The sequence below is a fragment of the Perissodus microlepis genome, chromosome 14, assembly GCF_051167445.1.
Source record: "Perissodus microlepis isolate ML-2025 ecotype Zambia chromosome 14, ASM5116744v1, whole genome shotgun sequence".
Lineage (NCBI taxonomy): Eukaryota > Metazoa > Chordata > Actinopteri > Cichliformes > Cichlidae > Perissodus > Perissodus microlepis.
Genome location: NC_140474.1, coordinates 9771239 through 9795586, shown reverse-complemented (window position 1 = coordinate 9795586; position 24348 = coordinate 9771239). Strand labels below are relative to the sequence as shown.

At 41.1% G+C, this 24348-nt stretch overlaps 1 protein-coding gene across 1 annotated transcript; it reads right to left on the bottom strand.

Moving 5' to 3' along the window:
• Positions 1 to 7797: 7797 nt before the first annotated feature.
• LOC146373434 (uncharacterized) lies at positions 7798 to 11910 on the bottom strand. The gene is made up of 3 exons (XM_084951644.1): positions 11833 to 11910; positions 10980 to 11062; positions 7798 to 8272 (listed from the first exon to the last, which is right to left on the bottom strand). The coding sequence occupies exons 1-3, from the start codon at positions 11908 to 11910 to the stop codon at positions 7798 to 7800; spliced, it is 636 nt and encodes a 211-aa protein (XP_084807770.1).
• Positions 11911 to 24348: the final 12438 nt, after the last annotated feature.

Below are 24348 nucleotides of genomic sequence, written 5' to 3'. Positions count from 1 at the left end.
AAAACAAAAGCTCAAAATGAAAGAAAGCTTGGTCTAAGTTAAATGTGTCCCACTACATCTCTCTAACACTACACCCTCTTAATGGCTAGTACAGATGGAGAAGATGGCGAGCCAACTTTATAAAGGAAAGTAACTTTGTGTCATGTTAACATGGCTGTCAAAAAAATGTACTGAGGGCTACTGTGCCTGTGTGCCAATTCAGTAGTTACAATAATACATTTTAATTAAAAGCGCCTTTCAAAACACTCAAGGACACTTTACAGAACAAATTTGGAACCTGACCTCCATTATCAAATCATGTCTCCCTTTTTAAGAATTTTTCTTGGACCAGTGGAAAGAGTGGAGTGACTGGAAAGCTGCTCATACAGAGTGTGTAAAAGCCTGTATCAATAAAACGCATAGCAAGGTGCAATGGCGTGTGTCTGGTTCCTGATTCTTGTCAAAGGCTGAGAGAAGCACTTGAGAAAATGTGGAGGGTGAAGGCAACAGTGGTCCCAGTGGGAATGGGAACACTTGGGGCAGTGAACCCCAAGCTAGGTGATTGGCTCCAGCAAATTCCAGGAACAACATCCGAGATTTCTATCCAGAAGATCACAGTTGTAGGAACCGCAAAGATACTGCGCAGGACCCTCAAGCATTTAATGTGTGATTGTGTCATAAAGATGCTTGCGTATCCAATCGTATGCAACTTTATGAAACAATCATTAGATTGCACAATTTGTTAAAGAGCAGTTACCTAAAACTGCAAAGAAGTCAATAATCTCTTTAATAGTGTTACATCTTCTATTTGTATGGCTCTGGATACTGTGAAAAACAAAGTCTAAAAACATAAGTACTTGACTGACTCATATAACTCATACGAAATGTCATATCAGTACTTAAGAACATTATTTAGCCAAAAAGTTTGTTGCTCTATAACAAAGCTCACTATAAAGATATAAGATATATTTTTACTCATCGTATTAAAGAAAATAAGAACTACCCTAGTTTCATGGCTGACGGAATGGACTCACGTGCAAACTTGGAAATCAAGCAAACAGTCTTTACAGTCAGCAAGTGAACTATATTCAAAGTGGGGGGGAAGGTCAGGGGCTCCAGGGATCCACGGCAGGTGGGGAGAAATGCACACTCCTCATTCGCTCCACTATCCTCGCTCCTCACACTCCACTCCTTCGTACACTTGCTCCGCTCTTGTACTCCGACACACTCCTCACAAACACACTACACTGCTCAGTCCAACACTCACGCTCAGGCATCCAGGAAAGGACTGGAGAGCACAGACTTACAGTTTTTCACGATTGCTAAGACACATTCCTGAAAAGCTGCTCTCCTTTTCCCCAAACTGTGAACACAAAACCCAGTTTTCAAGCTACATTCACAAAACCTCTGACTCTTCTTGCAAAACCAAACTTTCACCCCAAAACAGTTCAATCTGTGCTCAAAACTGAACTATGCCGTCAAATCATGCTTCAAGTCAATCTAAATTATATACTCTACTGAGTAGTCACTAAACACTACATAGAAAAAAGGAAAACACAATGCTCAGGACTAAGCGGTAGAAATAAATGTTTATTTAGTCTAAATGTATGTTGCAAAACAAAATACCTGGGCATTTCTAACACTTGTACATAGAAAAGAGAATTTGCCAAAAAACAGAAATCCTGTGCATTTACATGTAGCACTTGTACGTAGAAATAAAGCACACAAATATAAAAATGAAGTACAAAGGAAAAAAGTGCATTACTCCACCACAGCATCATTTCTCCATACTGGGTCAGGCCACAGGACTTCATCTACATCACAGGCCACATTTTCTCTGGCCTGGCAACGGGGGAAAAAACCCCTGGCATGCCATATCCAGGCTTGACATGCCTCCACACCCATGTCACCACAGGCCAGTTCCATGGCTTGCAGGAGATTTACCCTGGTGTAAGGTTGGTGTTCATATACCTTCCACCGCCACGAGGAGAAGAATTCTTCAATGGGATTCAGGAAAGGGGAGCACAGTGGAAGGCAAAGATTGATAAAACCTTGGTTCATACTGAACCACTCCCTAACCTGGAGGCCCAAACATTGTCCCAAACAACAACATAGATGGGCTGCTCATCCTGCTGCCCTAAAAGAGCATCTCGCATGTGATTGAGGAAGATGAGGAGCTGGTGAGTGTTGTAGGGCCCTAGGTTGGCATGATGGTGGACAACACCATGATTGCTGATGGCAGCACACAATGTGACATTGCCACCACGCTGCCCAGGGACACCAACAATGGCACGTTGGCCAATCACACTACGGCCTCTCCTTCTCCTTTTGGTAAGATTAAACCCAGCTTCATCCATGTAGATGCATTCATGGAGTTTTTCCATTGCGTCCAGTTCAAAAACTCTCTGTAGAAATATATATGTATACATTTTTGTAAGTGATGTAGGCCAAATACAGTAAATCACTACTTACAGTAACCAACATTTATGTATCTGGATATATACAAACCTGTACATACTGGAATCTTTGCTCTTCGACTCTATCAGAGTTGCGTTCAAAGGGCACTCTGTACAGCTGTTTCATGCGCGGTCTGTTGCACTTGAGGACATGGTCAACAGTAGAGAGGCTGACACTGTCGATACCCTCAAAATGCACATTGTCCTCAATGATCCTCAGCTGAATTTCACGCAGTTTAATGGTGTTGTTCTCACAGACCATGTCGACAATTAGGGTCTCTTGGTGTGGGGAGAACATAGATGTCCTACCACCCCCATGTGGCAGTCTTTCAATTCTACAAAAAGAGAACATGCACTTACAAAAATATATCCATGGAATAGGCCTACAAACAGTCGGACTAACCCTCCATTACAATACTACAGTACACTGGCACAGTGATGTACCTAAACATGTTTACTGTGTTACAGTATGTAGTACAGTCATTGTACATATGTAATTGCTGTCAACATTTACATACAATGATGTCAAAAAAGGTAACTACCTGTTCTCTTCTCTTAGAGAGACACGCTGAATCTACTGATGTTTGGTTGTACCCTTTGTCTGGCCTTCTTCATTGTCATACCATGGACAAGAACATGGTCAATCACAGTAGCTCTGATTTCATCTGATATTACTGTTCTTTGTCCTTGGTGACCACCTCAACCACCTTGACCTGCTCAACTTCCTCTCACACAAACTCCTCTTCTTGGATTTCTATCCATTGTAGTGCCTCACAAACCAGTGCTCTGGCTGATATGTACCCTCACATCATTAGCCACAAGTGTGATAAATTTTGAGTTGTTGTGTTCAACTGGTGACACCTGAGCTTTAACTGTGTTTGACTTTTGCCACCTGTGCTCACCATTATGCAACACAGGTGCATCACAATGACAATGTGTTGCAAGATGTGTTTACACAGGGGAAAAGTGCTTATAGTTTTGCCAAAAGAGTGACTGATTCAATAAGTGGGATCAGGCAATTGAAAACTTTGGTTCAGACGGAGTTCGCATGGAGGCAGGACCCAAACACAGACTCAATACGCCAATTCAATTTCAATTAAATGTTCTTTATATAGCGCCAAATCACAACAATAGTTGCCTCAAGGTGCTTTATATTGCACAGTAGATCGTACAATAGTAGATACAGAGAAAAACCCAACAATCATATGACCCCCTATGAGCAAGCACTTTGGCGACAGCGGGGAGGGAAAACTCCCTTTTAACATGAAGAGTACGAACAGGTATGAACAGGTACGATTCAACCGTAGCTTGCCTCCACCAGTGTGTGAATGCGAGAGTGAATGAATAGTGGCATTGTAAAGCGCTATATAAATCCAATCCATTATTATTATTATTATTAACACATAGTGAGTGAGAAAGGTGACTGGAAAGGAAAAAATCAATGCATCATGGGAATCCCCCAGCAGCCTACGTCTATTGCAGCATAACTAAGGGAGGATTCAGGGTCACCTGGTCCAGCCCTAACTATATGCTTTAGCAAAAAGGAAAGTTTTAACCCTAATCTTAAAAGTAGAGATAGTGTCTGTCTCCTGACTCCAAACTGGAAGCTGGTTCCACAGAAGAGGGGCCTGAAAACTGAAGGCTCTCCCTCCCATTCTGCTTTTAAATACTCTAGGAACAACAAGTAAGCCTGCAGTGCGAGAGCGAATTGCTCTAATTGGGTGATATGGTACTACAAGGTCATTAAGATAAGATGGGGCCTGATTATTTAAGCAGGATTTTGAATTCAATTCTGGATTTAACAGGGAGCCAATGAAGGGAAGCCAATACTGGAGAAATATGCTCTCTCTTTCTAGTCACTGTCAGTACTCTTGCTGCAGCATTTTGGATTAAGTAGAGGCTTTTCAGGGAGGTTTTAGGACATCCTGATAATAATGAATTACAGTAGTCCAGCCTGGAAGTAATAAATGCATCAACTAGTTTTACAGCATCACTCTGAGACAGGATATTTCTAATTTTAGAGATGTTGCGCAAATGGAAGAAAGCAGTCTTACATATTTGTTTAATATGTGCACTGAAGGACATGTCTTGGTCAAAAATGTTCCTCACAGGTTCCTCACAGTGTTACTGGAGGCCAAGGTAGTGCCATCCAGAGTAAGAATCTGGTTAGATACCATATTTCTAAGATTTTCAGGGCCGAACACAATAACCTCAGTTTTATCTGAATGAAGAAGCAGAAAGTTAGCGGCCATCCAGGTCTTTATGTTTTTAAGACATTACTGCAGTTTAACTAATTGGTGTGTGTTATCTGGCTTCATGGACAGATAGAGTTGGGTGTCATCAGCATAGCAGTGAAAATGTGCACTATGCCTTCTAATGATACTGCCTAAGGGAAGCATGTATAATGTAAACAGAATTGGTCCTCGCACTGAACCCTGTGGAACTCCATAACTGACCTGTGTGTGAAGAGGACTCTCCATTTACGTACTCAGAAAGATCAATTGCAGAAAAAGAGTCTAAATGAATACCAATGGTACTGAAAGTAGCTGTAGATAATGTTACATCTGTGGGATGATTATTGGTAATTTTTTCTCTAATGATTAAAATTTTATTTGTGAAGAAGTTCATGAAGTCATTACTAGTTAACGTTAAAGGGATGGTTGGCTCAAAAGAGCTCTGACTTTTTGTCAGCCTGGCTACAGTGCTGAAGAGAAACCTGGGGTTGTTCTTATTTTCTTCAATCAGTGACGAATAGTAAGATGTTATAGCTTTACGGAGGGCTTTCTTATAAAGAAACAAACTATTTCTCCAGGCTAAATGATCTTCTTAATTTGTGACACGCCATTTCCCCTCCAGCTTATCTGCTTATCAGCTATCTGCTTTAGGCTACGTGTTTGAGAATTATACCACGGAGTCAGGTACTTCTGATTTGAGGCCTTAGTTTTCACAGGAGCTACAGTATCCAGAGTCGTACATAGTGAGGAGGTAAAATTATTAACAAGATGATCGACCTCTGTTGGTGTAGCGTTGAGGTAGCTGCTCTGCTTTATGTTGGTACAGTGCATTGAAGATGATAACAGTGGGTGGATTATATTCTTAAACTTAGTTACAGCGCTTTCAGAAAGACATCTACTGTGATGAAGTCTACTCTCCACTGCTGTGTAATCAATTATTGTAAATGTAAATGTTATCAGAAAATGATCAGACAGGAGAGGGTTTTCAGGAAATACTGGTTTTTTTTTTTGTTTTTTTTTTGTGTCCCGTTTGGATCTTTAGCCATCAGAATTGTTGTCTTAAGGCCAAGAAAGATGCCAAGCAGATTTATTTTACCAAGTGGATCATCATGGCCTTGCCATATTGGTCCATTTGATTGACCTTTATTATAATTATGAATTTATTTTATTTTCGGTTGCTACAAACGGGACAGACATGAATGGGGGATAGGACAGGGAGAAAGAATGAAAGAAAGAGAGGGAGAGAAAGAAAACCAAAGGGGAGAAGAGACGGTGAGAAGGGGGGGAAGAAAGAAAACAAACAAACAAAAAAAAACAAAAAAAAAAAACACCTGGATCACCTGTATTGAGAAAAAAAACAGAAGAGAAAGCAAACAACAAAGAGCAACATAATAAAAAAAAAACAGCACCATCACAATAAACTAGCTAGCAGTAGATAACAGTAGATACTAAATAATAAACGATATTGGACAGCGCACAATGTGCTTTGAGGCAGCAGCCAAGAAAGGTGTAGTCCGCGTCTGTGAACACCTGTGTGTACACCTGTGTGCATACCTGTGTGGATCAGCATGCTTGTATTCCAAAGGTTTCTCCATGTAACGATCTGCTAGGGAGTGTGGGGAGCCATAGCCCCGTCCACCAGGGTATGAAGCAGGTATGGAGGAGATCCAGGCCCCAGAGTACAAGGACCCGAGGAGGACCACCAAAGGGGGGGAACCGTGCCACCCTCCTGGGAAGAGCTGGGTAGAGCCCCAAACGAGAGGTCACCCCGCAGCTACAGAGCAGAGGCCAGAGGGGGTTGCAGTGGCGTGCCCGCGGGCTCTGCCGGCAGCCAGCTGTGCCAGAGAGGACCGAGCTTCAGGCCCAGAGGCCAGAGGCCTGAGGGCATCCCACCCCCCGGAAGGAGCCCAGCCGGGCCACAGGCGCCCGGCCCCGCCAATCGGCCACCAGGAGTGAGCCGGTACATACATGAGCGCCCAGCCCCAGACGACAAGGACCACCAACACACCAACGTCTGAGGGCATCAGCCACCGGCAGGGAGTGTGGTGAGGGGAGATAGGCCTTCGTACTTTAGAGGGCCTGAGATGTACCCAGAGAGGTTGAGTCTAAAACCCAACCTGACATATAGACACAGACGAACAGGCACACGCGGACACAAACGTGCATTCCCACCCCATATGCACAACCAAATACTCGGCACTCACCCAACGTGTAGACAGACACAAATAGACACTGCACAGACAGTCGCACTCCCCAAGCATACTCTATATCCCAGGTCCAGGTACCCCCACCCTCAGAGGGGTTCAGGAAATACTGTTAAATGTTCAGTTTCTATGCCATATGTTAACACAAGATCTAGAGTGTTATTAAAGTGGTGGGTGGGTTCTTTTAAATTTTGAGAGAAGCCAATTGAGTCTAATAACAGATTAAATGCCATGTTGAGGCTGTCATTTTTTGCATCTACATGGATGTTAAAATCACCCACAATAATTATTTTATCTGAGCTCAGAACTAAATCAGATAAAAAGTCTGAGAAATCAGACAGAAACTCTGTGTAAGGCCCAGGTGGACGATAGATGGTAACAAGTAAGACTGGTTTCTGAGTTTTACAGCTGGGGTGGGCAAGGCTAAGCATCAGGCTTTGAAATGAATTAAAAGTCTGTCTTGGTTTTTCGTTGATTAATAGGCTGGTGTGAAAAATTGCTGCCACACTGCCCCCTCGGCCTGTGCTTCGAGATTTCTGGTAGTTAGAATGACTCAGGGGTGTTGATTCATTTAAACTAACATAATCATCCGGCTGCAACCAGGTTTCTGTAAGGCAAAGTAAATCAATTTGTTGATCAATTATTAAGACATGTACTAACAGAGACCTGGAGGAGAGAGAACTAATATTTAATAATCCACATTTCAATGTTTACTCTTTGGTTCAGATGTGGATACTGTATTGTTCTTTCTTTGCGATTTTTTATGTTTAAGTTGTTTATTGATGGTTTTTAGTTTGTTTTTTGTCTGTTTGGGAGCTGACACAGTCTCTATGGAGATGGGTTTTGGGGGGATAACAGGAGGAGAGAAGCTGCAGAGAGGCATGTAAGACTGCAACTCTGCTTCCTGGTCCCAACTCTGGATAGTCATATTTTGGGGGGTTTAATAAAGTTGTCCATATTTCTAGAAATGAGAGCTGCTCCATCCAAAGTGGGATGGATGCCATCTCTCCTAACAAGACCAGGTTTCCTCCAGAAGGTTTGCCAATTATCTATGAAGCCCACATCGTTTTTTGGACACCACTCAGACAGCCAGCAATTTAAGGAGAACATGCGGCTAAACATGTCACTCCTGGTCTGATTGGGGAGGGGACCAGAAAAAACTACAGAGTCCGACATCGTTTTGGCAAAGTTACACACCGATTCAATATCGATTTTAGTGACCTCCGATTGGTGTAACTGGGTGCCATTGCTGCCGATGTGAGTTATGAGTTTACTGAATTTCCGTTTACCCTTAGCCAGCAGTTTTAAATTTCCCTCAATGTTGCCTGCTCTGGCCCCGGGAAGACAATTGACTATGGCTGCCGGTGTCTCTAGCTTCACATGTCTGAGAACAGACCCAGATAGCAAGGAGACATTGAACAGATGTTGATTTTCCATCTGAACCATCAGAATCGTCAGGATTGAAATGTCAACACAAAACCAATGTTGAAACAACATTGAAATACTGATGAAACCTGACACTGACATTGAAATAACATTGATTCACTGTTGTTCTGTCATCGTTGATTGTTCATCTATTTATAGTTGACAAACCATCAATTTATGGTTGAGCGAGAAATTAAAGCTGCTACCACTTGGACTATTCCATAGCACCTCCTCTCACAGTGGTACATCCCTCCAGGTAACCATTGTCTTGTACAGTAGAGCGGGACATTAGATTAACTCTTAGCGGAATTGACCGGAGAAGGCATCAGTTCATGCACTGCACTGGCCTGCACCACGATTAGTATAAGGTAAGAATGAATGACTTTTGTTCTATTCGTTATTTCCACGGTTGCATTTGAATAACAGTAAAAAAAAAAAAAAAACTTGTTAATGTAAAGTTTCGGACAAAATGTGGGAGCCCGAAATTGTGTCTACTTTCATCTTACAATCCGGCAACAAATAAATTGCACTGCGAACAAAGTCTATCAACAAAGAAAACATTTTCGTTTCATACTTTTCCGTTACATTCCCTTACAAAGCTAGCTTTAACGCTTCGAGGGTTCCTTTGTTCTTGCCGTCGCCTCGGCGCTTGACCCAGACTTTCGCTCTGTAGTTGCTTTTTAGCATAGTACTACAAAAAATTGTAAATCTGTGATATATGATTGATAAACGTAAAGGTAACTGTATAAATGTGTTCAATGACTTTGTTACTTTTAATGATTGGAGAGCACCCGCTTCGATTCACACTCAATTCAAACTTTACGTTGCACTCTCACGTAACTTTACGCTGCACGCTCACCTAACTTTACGTTGCACGCTCACCTACCTTGCGTTTGCACCTTTCGTCCACACGTAAACTGCGTTTTATTATTTATTTATTAGTTTTTCGCCTCTCACTGCTTAAGCCATTAATCTTTCTAGAATTGTTTTTTTAAACAGATGCGACCTCACAAAAGATATTAACTATGCTGTCAGACCTGACGAGAGCTGTTAACGAACTCTGTGAGGAGGTCATCCGCCATCCCTGCTGCAATGAATCGGTAGATGCTGGGGTACTGCCTCTGGATTTGCCCTTGCACAACATTGAGGAGCTAAACAATGCAGAGGCAGCTCTTCAATCACAAGAGGCAAATAAGGCAATGGTAAGTATATAAAGGTTATGTACACTTTGTAACTATAAAGTGTAATAGCTGTCAGATGTGATTTAAATACATAACAACGGCCTGTTGATTAAACACACAAGCACTTGCATACACATTTAAGACATGAGACACGCTAATTCCATCTCTTAAAATGTGTCTATAGGTGAGACGCTTTGCCTTGATTGGAGGGACCACACTGGAGGTGCGAGTCCGCCGTGTAATGGCTTATGCCATTACAAACGAGCTGGCCTCGGTACTAAACTGGGCAGGGAAAAAACCAAGGACCAGACAAAGCAAAAAAGGGCATTTAAAGATACAGCGCTCTGCAAATGCATATTTGGTAAGTTTTACCGTTTTTTTGCTATATTACTTTGTCTTTCTTAATAACAAGACTTTCATGTCCGGTTAATCTGGAAATGGAGTCTTTGGTCTTTGGCTTGTTTAGTCCTCGGGTTGTAGTTTGTACAGCCCGAGGACCCCATGTTTATTTTGTTTTAAAGGATACACGGCACACCATGCTAAGACTTATCACTTTTTCCGCTCATAGCTCTTTGGGAATCAAATGCGGCACTTTGCAGATTTACGCCTGGTGACTTTCATGTTTATCAGCCTAGGAGTTTACATACTTTCTCCCCGCTGAAGACAGTTAACAAGAGCTTATTCATGTGCTCTAATTCACTTTTTTTGTTTGTGTGTGTGTGTGTGTGTATTTTTGTCCTAGATGACCTGACACAGCAGTTGGGGGCAAACTCTATGTCCGAGTTTGTCTTTGCACAAGCAGTGCAGAAATGGCTCCGATACGCCCCAGATCGTTTGGGTGGTGCAGAACGCACATCATGCATCCCCATCCCGGAGTAAAAAATTACAAACTTCTGTGAAACATATAAATGTAAATAGGAAACTGTCTTTTAATAAAGTATTTAGCAAACAAAGCATGCCTATTGACCTTTTTTTGTTTATTTTTTTTCTCTGTTACATCGCATGCAATGCTTTCTTATTTTAGGATACTAATATTGACATGATACATTGTGAGACATTTGGGTTTTTTTAATAAAGGGTGTCCAATTTGAGGAATAAGTACAATTATGTGTTTAGGTGGTTTAAGTATTGATGGAAACATGCAGTAGTTTAGTATTGGTTAAAATACCTATAAAGAAAGGTAGATTTCCAGTCATGATTTAACTGTTGTTTTAATAAAAAGCAACTGTGCGAAAGAGGTGGAAAATCAACACCATAGCTCAACAGTGTTTCAATATCATAATCTGACATTGTTTCAATGTCAACAGTATTAGAAAATATAACATTGAATCAATGTCAGGTTTCAACATTGATTCAACATCCAAACCTGACATTGTTTCAACATTACAAAAGGGTGCAAGAGTGACGTTAGGTCAACGTCACACTTCAACGTTGATTCAATGACATCGCCTGATATTGACTCAACATTGTTTCAATGTTTCCTTGCTATCTGGGGAATCACCAATTACCAGAGTTTGACCCCCGGCGGGTGTGTCGCCGAGTGGGGAAAAACGGTTAGACACATGAACAGGTTGGTGGTGTACCTGTTCATGTAGGTACACCACCAAACTAGTGCTTAAACAGAAGCCCTAGTTTGCTTCTGTTTAAGACTATGCTCCCTCCTCACCGTCACCCAGCCGCCCTCTTTCCCCAGGTGCTTGGGGTCTGCTGGGGAACAGCTAGCGGGGCCTATGCTATCTTTGGCTGCATCAGCTACAGGGGCCTAGCTACAGGTGAATGAAGGGTGCGAAGCCGAGTCTCCAATTCAGGTATCCTGGCCTCCAGAGCAGCAAATATGCTAAATTTGTTACAAGTATCACTACTGCTAAAGGAGTCCGAGGAGTAACTAAACATCTGACACAATAAGCAGGAAAGTGCAGGAGGGACAGGAGGGAGAGGTGAAGAGCTAGCGAGTGGGCTGCAAGCTATGCTAAGCTAGCGAAACAGTAAAGACACAGTGAGTGAATACTTTGGCTATAAATTAGGTAGTGAGTACACAGAAAGTGTGCTTCGGATGAAGCACGTGAAGATTATGCTATGAAAAAAAGAATGTATCTAAAAGTTTTTAATTAAATTGCTAAGCAGATAAGCCACTCAAAAACACCACCGTGTTTGAACAGGAACAGGAAGTGATACTCTACCGCAAAGAGAGTGAACACCAAGTGACAGAGCCACCCTGTCACTTGTCCTCACCAGTGGTTAGGTGGCATTGATGTTCTGCAAGTGTGAGTCGTGAGCGCCCCAGCTGAATGGACTGTTCTCCCTTTTCACCATCACCATATACGTGTGTGTCTGGGTTTGGACATTCCGTCACCGGGCAGTGAGCCCACAGGTGCCAGCGGCTCCCAGAAACCACGACCCCGCATGCACCGGCGAGCCTGGAGGCAATCATCCACCCGGATGCATAGGGTCATGAGAGCATATAGAGAAAATGGCAGTTCACGCATAATTAGCTCATCCTCACACATTATTTAGGAGAGTGCTTTTGATAGCTTCCTGACCCTGACCTGTTTCTTCGGCCAGTATCCAAAAATTAATTGAAAAGTCGGACATGCTCCGCTTACCTTGCTTGAGGTTTAGTAATTGGTGAGAGGCTGCCGTTGCTATGGATCCCTTGTCAAAAACATTCTTAAATTTAGCCAAATCTGAGTAAGAGATTTCAAGGTTAGTAAGTAACATGACTTGTGCCCACTTCAGTGCATGGTCGCGCAATAACTGGACGAAAAAGGCAAGTTTAGCTCTGTCATCAGAGGTGCCACTATTGGCGAAACAGAAGCAAAAATTACTTGTGTCATTTCTTCCAGGTGTGCCCACACAGGGCAACTTTTTTTTGATCGTTTGATGTCTTTTTGATGTAGGATCAATTAACAAACAAAACTGAAATGTCTGTCAAAATACAGCAGTCCACTAGCTTAGGTATCTAAACTATGTTAGGCTGGTGTTGGAGCCATTCATTCATTTTTGAAATGCAATAAAAACTGATTGTTGCTTTCAGGTATTAAATACAATCCTTAGTTTCCAAAACACATGATCAGACACAACTGAAGGTCGGGAAACAAGCAAAAGAATTACTGAGGGAATTCAAATAAATGATTACTAAAGTTGGTTAGTTTTTCTTGATTAAAATATGATTATTTACAGCATAGCAGGAAAAAAACATACTGTTGCTCACAGACACATAAACAGTTTAACTAAATTAAAAACAAAATCGAAAACTTTTGTTCTAAATTTTGTATGAAGTGAATTGAATAGTTAAGGTAAGGAAAATATCTTGTGTAAAACCGACAAGTAGAATAATTCTCACTTCTGTGCCAGAATCAAAGTGAATGGTTGGTGTTTCAAACATTTTGTGAAATAATGTTCAGTAAATTTACACCAACATCTGTTTATCTACAAAAAAATAAATAAAAATAAGCACACTCAGTTCACAAGATTTTAGTCAGATGTGTTAAACTTTTTGAAAATCTTAAAGAGCTTTTGTTTAATTTCTTTTGTCCTAAGAGAGTACACAAAAGGATTTACAAGACATGGACCGAGGACTGCACCAATTACTAAACCTTGGCGTTCCTCAAGAGTTAGTACCACACCAAACCTGGTGAAGATAATGCGCACAAACGCAGGACAGTAATGAACAATTACACAAATTAAGTGACTCACAAGAGTGCTACCCATTTTCATTTTTTCATTATTTGAAGATAACTTGACAAAAAGTAAGATTCCACAATATGAAAGACAAATAAAAACGAAAGTGAAAAAGAAAATAAAAAATGCTGCAATGGAAACTTCATTGAAATATTTCTCTGGGTTAACACAGGTCGTTCTTATTACAGCAGCAAAGTCACAGAAAGTGTATTTCAGCCTTGAACTGCAGTGTGGGAGGGGGACAACTGTTGCAGGCATATAAAACACAAAACACCAGGCAACGAACCACATGATAAATGTAAGAACAAGAACACGTGTGTTTGTTAAATAACGTTGATACTGAAAAGGATAAATTATTGCAATGAATCTATCCAATGCCATAAATGCTAAAACAAATGACTCCATCGATGTTCCCAAATTGAAAACACACATTTGAATTAAACATGCCACATAGGATATAGTATTAACACCTGCGAGTAGAACCCCAATCATTGTTGGACTGGAACTGGAGGTGTACATTATATCAACAACAGCAAGGTTGCAAATCAGAAGATACATCGGTTTATGTAATCTCTTGTCAGAAATAATAAACATGATATTTATCATATTGGCAAGAACAGCAAGAAGATAGATTACTAGTATAACCACACCAACAGCAATAGGTCTACTGAGTGTGTCAAAACCACCTATAATAAAGTGTGTTACATTGATTGAAGCATTCTGTAAAGACATATTCCGTTTGGAAGTTGAAGAAGAAGAAGAGAAAAAGCAAAGCAAATATGGATAAAGTATGTGGTAAATTTTCTTCTATATCAGATTTCACACCTCTGAGCTCAGTCAAACACCTTTGCTTTTACTGGGCAGTATTTAAACTTCTCACTTTAAGGCTTGGAAGAACAGTATGTTTTGATTGGATAGCTCCCTCTTCCAGTCAAATTAGACATAAGAATGTGAAATGTCCATATTGCATCAGATATTGCAAAAAGATGATGTCATCCCCGCAAAATCCCCTTGTAAATGTTCACATGCTTACAATAACCTTTATTTTGTTTGTTTTCAGCAGACTATTTAGATCAATTAAACAAAAAACAAAAGCACAAAATGAAAGAAATCCAGGTTCATGTTAAAAGTGTCCCGCTACATCTCTCTAACATTACACCCTCTTCATGGCTAGGATGAAGCTAATTTTAGCAGGAAGTTAAAGTATTTTATTCCATTTATTATTTTATCTGGAAAGGAAATTTTTTCACAAAACTTTTAGGTAGCTTTTATAGTGAAATGTCTATGTAGCTATATCTTTCTTTCCTCCACTCTGGAAATCTCTGGCTGCCTTCCCTGCCTGCTTGCCTGCCCTCCGGCCTGGCACTGCATCCCAGATACTCTGCCTGCTCAACTACCTCTCAACACTTCCACTGAGTTTCCCTCCTCAGAGCCCTCTGAGCTCGGACCTACAAGTCAAAAGAACAAACTCACCAGGAAACTCCTTTCTGTTACCTGCTCCTTACCTCATAACAATAACAGCTTCTCCATCTTCTTGCAGATCCTTCCTCGTTCCTCTGTTCTTTGTTGCCATTTTCCCTTCCGTGATCCAGCCCCTATGACCCCCTCTCCAGTGCCAGTCAACTTGTTGTCCCCTTTAGTTTTTCCTACTCCAGATCCCCTCTACCCTGTGATTATCGGAGTTCAATAAATCTCAGTAAATAGTTTTCCAGTGTGTCTGCTTTTGAGTCCACTCCTTGGGCAAACCGCTTGGTTTATAACAGCAAGTCCCTGGAACAACATCCAAGATTTCTATCCAGAAGAGCACAGTTGTAGGAACAGCAAAGACCCTCAAGCAGGACCCTCAAGCATTTGATGTGTGATTGTGTCATAAAGTTGCTTGCATATCCAAGTTGTAGCAACTTTATGAAACAATTTTAGATTTTACAATTTGTTAAAGAGCAGCTACCTAAGTATGCACAGAAGTCAATAATCTCTTTAATAGTGTTACATCCTCACTTTGTATAGTTCTGGATACTGTTAAAAAAAAAAGTCTTAAATCAGAAGTACTTGACTACCTCGTATAAATATGAAATGCATAGCTTATAGCAGATAACCCTAAAACTTGAGATCAAATGTCGTCTTACTACTTAAAAATTTTATTTAGCTCATAAAGAGTTTGTTGCTCTATAACAAAGCCATCTGTAAAACTAAGGAATCTTATTATTCATCATATTAAAGAAAATAAGAACTATGTCATGGAATAAATATATATTCTTGGTGCTTATTTTCTGTTTATATTGTTTTATATAGGCCGGTGTAGTAAAACGCCACTTTGAGTTACAATGTGTGCTAAAGGTCACAGAGTACTGCTTAAGACAGGAAACTGCAAGCGACGCTTTGTGCACCGCTGCAAAACAACAGGATGTAGACAGGAAGTGAAACTAGGCAGCGCGCACTGCAGAGTTGTTTATATTGAAACTATCTGTGACTATGTGTGACGTATGACTGATTATGTTATGCTCATTTTGGCTTCTAATGCTTCAGATCTGCTCAGGATTTAGCCTGTGCACATCCCTTTCTGGAAAGTAATGCTTGAATAAAATAATTACACTTTTGATAAAGTCTCGCAAGTATCAGATTTTATCTAATAGATATAAAAAGATGGAAATGTACTGTTAAGGTAAAATATATATTCTTAGTGCTTATTTGCTGTTTATATTGACGCCACGTTCCAGTGGCCCCCAGGATTACAGGCCCGTGGCACTGACCTCCCACATCATGAAGACCCTGGAAAGGCTCATCCTGGAGCAGCTGCAACCCATTGTCAGACCACATCTGGATCCCCTTCAATTTGCATATCAGCCTCGTCTCGGAACAGAGGACGCCATCATCTACCTGCTAAATCGTGTCTACACCCATCTGGACCAGCCGGCGAGCACTGTGAGGGTCATGTTTTTTGACTTTTCCAGTGCTTTCAACACCATGGCAAAGACCAAGGAATTGATAGTGGACTTCAGGAAGACCAGGAGACACTTGACCCCTGTTTCAATCCAGGGGCTCAGTGTTGACATTGTGGAGGACTATAAATACCTTGGAGTACACATTGACAATAAACTGGACTGGGCTAAAAACACCACAGCACTTTACAGAAAGGGCCAGAGTCGTCTCTATTTTTTGAGGCGACTGAGGTCCTTCAACATCTGCCAGAAAATGCCCAGGATTTTCTATGAGTCTGTTGTGGCCAGTGCGATCCTCATGCTGTTGCATGCTGGGGGAGCAGGCTGAGGGTCGCAGATGCCAACAGACTCGATAAACTGATTTGTAAGGCCAGTAATGTTGTAGGGATGGAGCTGGACTCCCTCAAGGTGGTGTCGGAGAGGCGGATGCTGTCCAAGATAAAGACAATGTTGGTAACACCTCCCACCCACTCCATGCTGGTCAGTCACAGGAGCACGTTCAGTGAAAGACTGAGATTACCGAAAAGCACCACTGAACGACACAGGAAATCATTCCTGTCTGTGGCCATCTCTCTGTACAACTCATCCACTTAACACACTATTTACTGCAACAGCTACACCATTCTTGCACATGTTCTTTTTCAGCTTTTAATTGATAAGTGACTTTTATGTATATATATGCCTGTATATATTGTGCTATTCTTAGGGTGTGTATTGTCTGTCTCTGTTAATGTTTGTTTATAATGGAGCACTGTAACGAAAAATAATTTCCCCTAGGGACCAATAAAGTATTCTGATTCTGATTCTCAAAGACCGCTAAGGCCGGAAGTGCGAGGCTTGTAGGCTTGCGAAATGGGACGGTCTAGCCTCCGTCGCGCTGCCCAGGTTGCCTAGCAACCATGATACTTACAGCTGGAAATGTTTCATACAGCTTTGTTTGACAGAAATGAAGGAGAACATATTGTGGCGTGTTGGGGGAGCAGCTAGTTCTCTCCCATCATGCCTTGGGACATGTGCTGCTGTTTAGATGTTCTTGTTTTATTGTTTATGGTCACGTTACTTTTAACTGTTATCTTGAATGTTGTGTTTACGCTGTGGTGCAGAGTCACTGACAGTTGTTGTTTTGTAGAGAGAGTGCTGTACCATGAGTGACTTCTGTTGTGCTGTTGTTGAACCTTGAGGCACATTGTAGCACTGGCAAGTGTTTTAATAAAGCGCTCCCCCTACCTGCTTGGGGTTGAATAACAAGCTCAATCTCTCTCTGTGAGCTTCTTTGTTAAGATTCCTCTGCATGCCACAATATTTTGTTCATTTGTTTGTTTGTTTCTACATGAACTTTGTGTGATTTGATAAGTATCTGAGGCTGAGACCACAGGACTGTAAAAACATGATTGTTGGGCTTCATATCTGTACTGAACAGTCATTTTAACATTAGCTAGTAAATAACAATTAGCTAATATTGTTCAGGAGACTTAAGTCATCTCACTTTGGTAATGTAAATATAATATGGCCAATATTAACCCTCTGGGGTCCAGGGTATAATTGGCTGTTTTTGACTACTTTTGATTTTACCTCTATATTTCACCTTTAAAATATGTTTTTCTTGCCTTGTTTGATACCATTATTTTCAGCACAACTTCAAATATCTGAAATTTGAGTTATTTTTTCATTTTGGTATACTATATTAGCACAGTTGATCTAAATTAAGACAAAAAATTCAAAATCCGAGTAGAAAAAAGTTATATTTCTTACTGTAAAACCCACAAACATGTTTAACGAATCATTTTCATAACTTGAAATGCAAATAGAAATTGTGCACAAGTTTTGCAAACAACAAAGTTATATAGTACTATTTACCTAAAAATGCAGCCAAGGTCTCAGGCGTTTTTTTATATAACCATTTAAATCTATTTACAGAACAATCAGGTGTGCTGCATCAAATAAGAAGGCACACAAATTATTTGTGCCAGTCCAAAAAATGTAGTTTGTGTTCAGTATAGAGGAGAACACCAAAGGCCTAAATCCTGCAGGTCTGACAGCAGGAGGTGCATCAGTCCAGTTTTCCATGTGGGAACAGCGTTTACACTGGAATCTGCCTTTGATGGCTTTTTTTTTGGAGAAAATGTGAAATTCAGCAGTATAACTGACACACAATACACAACAAACTAACTATAGCCTCCAAACACGCTAAACGTCACTAATGTCGCACATATGAAAACTCGCTCTCTCTCTTTCTTTCGCTCGCCCGCTTTCCATTGTGGGTGTCACTCCTAAAACCTTCCCCTTCTCCCTAAACAACCAAGTGCCACATGTTGCCTTATCATTTTTTTGAATGGCTGACATGGTAAACTCTAACACCAATAGGGAAGGGGTGTTTTTTCTTTTTCTTTTTTCACTGGCAAAGGGAGAGTGTTTGCTAGCGCTGTCTGTAGAAAACGCAGTTTTTACCGTTCTTCCCGCTGTAACACTAGAATTACTGAGCCTTTTTTTCCCTGGTGCAAGTCCCTACTACTAGATTTACTAGCCTGCGCAAATTTGCGTAAATTCCCCCCGACCCTAACACTTCTTGGCACCCCGCTGAGATTTTCACAGGTCTTCAGCTCCATTGTTCTCCTGCTTTTGTTGTGCAAAGACACCAACCCCCAACCATGAGAGATTCAGGTCTTTCCTTCCCTGCAAGGCTACTTTCCTTCCTTACCTGCAGCGTACAATACACGATGGCAGTTCTTGTCAATCCTTGTCACTACATTGCATGCCTGTCCATAAACACATATACACAGAGTTGTACATATATTTATATAGCTGCTTTTGTCTTGCACTGTCCACTTTTTTGCAATGACAATGCAGATTTTCCACTTGTGGGACAAATAAATCATCATCACGTCTTGGTGCATGGAACTTAGAACACACACAGTCTTGTTTTTTTTAGGTGCATAAATTGTCAAGGAGACACCGCCACTTCTAAGCACTGAAGTGGAGAATACCTCTTGCTTTGCAGTATCTTTTGCAAGTTGAGGAAGTTCATGCTGGACTTTATTCACCGTGCCCAGTAACGTTGTTTTGCGCTGCAGCAGTCTGTGCGACAGTGACAGTGAAGTAAAGAAATTGTCCGTTGTGACGTTTCTCCCATCATCCAAAAACGGCTCCATCAGTTTCATGTAGGGCTGCCACGATTAGTCGACTAGTCACGATTACGTCGACTATCAAAATCGTCGACGACTAATTTAATAGTCGACGCGTCGTTTGAAGCTTTGTAAGATCCCAAAAGACGCAGGGATAAGTAGTAGGATTTAAGAGTGTAATAACGGACTGAAACAGAAGATGGCAGCACTGCATGTACAAGGATGCCAGCTGCCGTTAAACCCCGAAGAAGAAGAAACTGTGTCCCAGAATTCATAGCGCGGCCCAGCTCAGTTTCCAACAATGGCGGCAGCTAGTTAGTTTTAATGTTACTCTTATTATTCTTTCTGGGTCACAAAATAAACGTTTAACATATTTTCAGGCGAGAATGTAGCTGTGTAAACTTCAAACATCTGCTCAGTTTATCAAGACACCACATATTTTCAAAAGCGCTCTGACGTTTTCGGAGACGTCTGTTACCCACTAGCTCGTTAGCTAGCCGGGGTTACAGGCTGACTAGAGCTGGTGAGAACACCAGACTCCCGGCAAATCGTTTTCAAACCCACCGCCATCTTTCACTAACTCAGGTTAAATATATATATAAGTCACTTAGAGAACTTAAAAATGTTATTGTTTGGCTTTTTTCAGTACTTTATTTGTTCCTGAGTAAATCGGTTTGGCTGAGATTAAAGTTATAGTTTTTACACAGCTGAATAAATGTCAAGCAGACAACTGATTATCAGAAGTGTGAGATGCTCGAGAATATACTGCGGTGTCCTGTTATATTTTAGATAGCAAGGAGCAGACGTCTCAGTTTACTAAACTCCACCGAAACAATCTGCAAACTTCATTAAAATTTAATAAACTATCATCTTGTCTTTATTTTTAGTTAGCGCATACCTTAAACACTTAAAGCTGTAAGCTAATGATAGTTATATAAGAGCAGATGCATGCTGGTGCAATAAGCTGTACGTTTTACGTTCAATGGATGCATGATCCGATTAGTCGACTAATCGCAAAAATAATCGGTGACTAGTCGACTATCAAAATAATCGTTTGTGGCAGCCCTAGTTTCATGACCACGTTCTCTGCCAGCCTCTCTCCCTTCTGACGACTGGGGTCCTTTCCCAAGTAAGGAGATGCACTGCAGACATATTTGGTGTCCAAATCCGTGGCCATCCAGAACTTGATCCCAAATTTGTCTGGCTTGGTTGCAATATACTGTGTGAATGGACAACGAACCTTGGTAGGGAACAGCTGTTCATCTATGGTCATGTGTTCTCCTGGAATGAAACTCTTAGCACAGATGTCGGAGATCGCCGCAAATTTGTCTGTTTTCACCCGTTCTGCCCGCGTGTCCCTGTCATCAAATCGAAGGTGTTGCATAATTGAAATGAATCTATCTCGGGGCATTGTCTCTTTGATTACTGGCACCAGAAATCCTTCTGACCAGCAATCCACAATGGCACCAACAGGACACATGATTGCTCTTACAAACAGGATTGAAATGAATGCCATCAGTTCATGAACTGACAAATTCCAGTCCGGCTCTGTTCTGCGGGCTTGATGTACCGTGCACTCTCTGATGGTCTGCAGCATTCCCAGGTCTAACAGGCAAAGGAAGCTTTGGAGCACACTTGTAATCTTACGTTGTCAGAAGATAAACAAATAGAGAATGGTAAATTTACATGAACCTCACTCTAAATGGGTTTATATAAATATCATATATAATATGGCAATGACAAACCTTAGCAGACTCTGTGGGTCCAGCTTGCGCAGTGAAGCACGAACGATTTGCTACTGCACTGGGCATTCCAATGTCCTCTTCAACCCACACAGTGCCGTCTTTTGCCGTGTGGCTCTGGCTGGGCTTCCCAGTACCAAGGGGCCTCTTCCGTGGAGGCATGTTGGGTTCTTGTTCCGTCTCCCTTTCAGATTCTTCTGAGGAGGTATCAGTGGCCTGCTGGACAAATGAAACCTCTCCTCCATCAGAATCTGCTTCGTCCATTTCCTGAAGCAAGGCCAAAGCCTGTTGCGCGGAGAGGTTCTTTCTGCGTGGCAGTGATACGGAGGCCATCCTGATGTGCGTTCTCAGAAATGCGAACAAGAAATCATTCTCCCGTCTGGGTCGGTCTGCTTTTATGCACAGCACTGTGCTGTAGTCAAGCAATGCCACTCCCTCACATACACAGTGACAATGGAACAATGGAAGATCTGTGCTGAGAGTCAAGGAAGGTGTGAATGTGTGTCTTTTATATTTGCAGGTCAGTCAATGTGTGGGATATTTTGTATAGATACGGCAGGCATTTCTGAAAGTTGTAACACAGAGGTTTGGCCTGACTTGGATCTGAGCAACTCTGAGTGAGCAAATGCAAATGTGCCAGGCCTCAAGGATAATGGGTGGTTTGCACAACAAAAGCTGGAGGAGAAACGAGCTGACGACCTGTGAAAATCTCAGCAGGGGTGATTAACACCTCGGGACTTGCACCAGAAAATAAAAAAGGCAGTAATTCTAGGGAGTGTTGGGTTTAGGGAAGTTACGCAAATTTGCGCAGGTTAGTAAACCTAGTGGTAAACACCACTGTTTTGTTCAGAAAAAAACATTGCGTGTATTTTTTATCATAACTCTGGTTTTACGTGGCCCATCGACACAATTGAAAAACTGCTATGTAGTTTGAAGCCCGCACTTTCGACCCAAGTTGAAATGGAGACTCCGAATCGCTGCATATTGTAGCTGTCTCGTCTTAAATTGGTCATGTGATTTTGACGCGCCAGCGCGTCCAGCGACCCCAGAGGATTAAAGTTATTATACTAGTCATTATTGGTTATTACAGCAGTGAGCTTGAACTCTGTGTCAAAGATTCAATTATTATTCAATTAGATTGCAATTATTTATATTTCCTATCACCTTAAATCTTCACTCAAAGTCAAGTATCTTTGACAGTGTATATATAGATGTATCATATATAAGAGACACATATTGTTCGTTTAATATGTTGGTATTACTAAATTTGGCTCAGTGCTTACTAGGGGTGCAACAATACTTGTATCGGTATTGAACCGTTCGATACAGTGCTTTCGGTTCGGTACGCATATTTATCGAACAATACAAAAAATTTTATTTATTTTATCAACTTTTCTTCTGACGATGCTGTCTGTGTTGACCGCTCAGTGAGTCTGTGTTCGACTACTCCGCCTAGGCTGCACTGTCGAGTGCAGATCCACTGAGCGCAGCGCAAGCTAGCAAGACAGAAGCTAAGCTCGAAATTGAACCTCCCCCACCCTCATTCAGATCTGGCGTTTGGAACTATCTTGGTTTTCATGTGACGCATGACCCTGATGGTAAGCGCGTCATGGACAAAAGTAAAACTGTATGTCGGATGTGCCACGCAATGCTCAATTGGTGGGAAATAGTGCGTTAGCGCAGTTAGCTTGTTAATGTGTTGACGCTGTCCAGCCCCACGCACGGGGCGATCCGCGGTAACTCGTTAACGGAGATTTGCTGCGTTATGGCGTTAATGTCATTTTAACGAGATTAACGCTGACAGCACTAGTGGGAACACAATGAATATGACTGCACATTTACACCGACATCATCCTAGTGCAAAGACAAGTGGAAGCAGACAAAAACAACAAGCACGCATGCTACAAACTTTACCCGAGTCATTTAGACAGCCATTAGCACATGATTCTCCTTATGGGGATCTGATATGTTTAATATGCTGCTGAGAATATAGCCCAGAAGAAGCGTATAGTATAGTTTTTATTTTGGAAAGAGCCATTTCTCTGTAATAAACTCTTTTCCAAAGATGAGTGATTTCTCAATCAGATAGATTTTTTTTTTAAATTTTGTTGTTTCAGCAACATTACATTTAAAAAACGTACTTTTGAGTTAAAATATATATTTATAATTTTAATAAATGACAAATTAAAAAGGCATGAACATTTTTTTGTATCGAAAAAATATCGAACCGTGACACTAAAGTATCAAACCAAACCGAACCGTGAATTTTGTGTATCGTTGCACCCCTAGTGCTTACATATGTGTAAAAACAAAATGTGCGAGCTGTGATAACTGTTGCTGATAAAATGAAGAGTAGACTGATATATTAAATATTCCTTTATTGGGTGAGAAAATCATACCATCTCATAACTACTTTAAGTCATACAGAATAGATATCAGAGCCTTAAACAGGCTGACTTCTGCTAAATGGGTCAAACTGGGCAGAAAGTATACACATAACATCCTTATAGAATATGATGTAACACTATATCTCAGAATATATAAAGCATATAAACAATTACAGCAATATGACGCAACAAACACAGCAGTATTACTAATCCAGAATCCAGAACTGAAACAAACATTTATTTTTAGATCCATTCTGCTGCCGATACATATTTTAGGTTTCTGAATATTAAACTTGTTACTGCCTTTCATAGTGTTTAACTTGAAGGCCCTGAGTACTTTCTCCCACATTGAAAACACTGGAATGATAAAATTATTTGAACATTACCTAATAAGACTGATTCAGGACAGACAATTAGTTCTTTTAAACTTTCCTAGCAGTCCTTCACAAACAGGGAACAGTCTGTCTATTCTCTCCATCTGTCAGCTGCTGCTGGCTCTTCCTCCTCCTCTTCCTCACACACTGCTGAGTTTGTCCTGGTGGATCATCAGGGGTGCAAAGCCTCACAGATGATGTGCAGCAGTGGGTCCCTCAGTCTCACACACACACACACACAGCGGTTTTCATACACACCCTCTTCACTTCACTGAATTTCATCAGTTTCTACAGCCTAATTGAACTCTTGTTCTATGTTCACACTCTGTATACTGTACCCTCTATAATTCTACTCACTTTTAATATAAAAAGAATGCACCCTCAGCCACACACAGAAAACTGAACAGTTTCACACAAGTATATACTAGTGATGGGATTTCCGGCTCTTTTTAGAGAACCGGCTCTTTCGGTTCGGCTCACTAAAAAGAGCCGGCTCTTTCGGTTCCGAACCGGCTCTTCAGGTTGTTTTGTTGCTTTAATTAATTTATTATTAACAATAATATAAAATTATGCACAAAAGGAATTACTAATGTAAGAAAAAGTGGTTTTATTTATATATGTTTA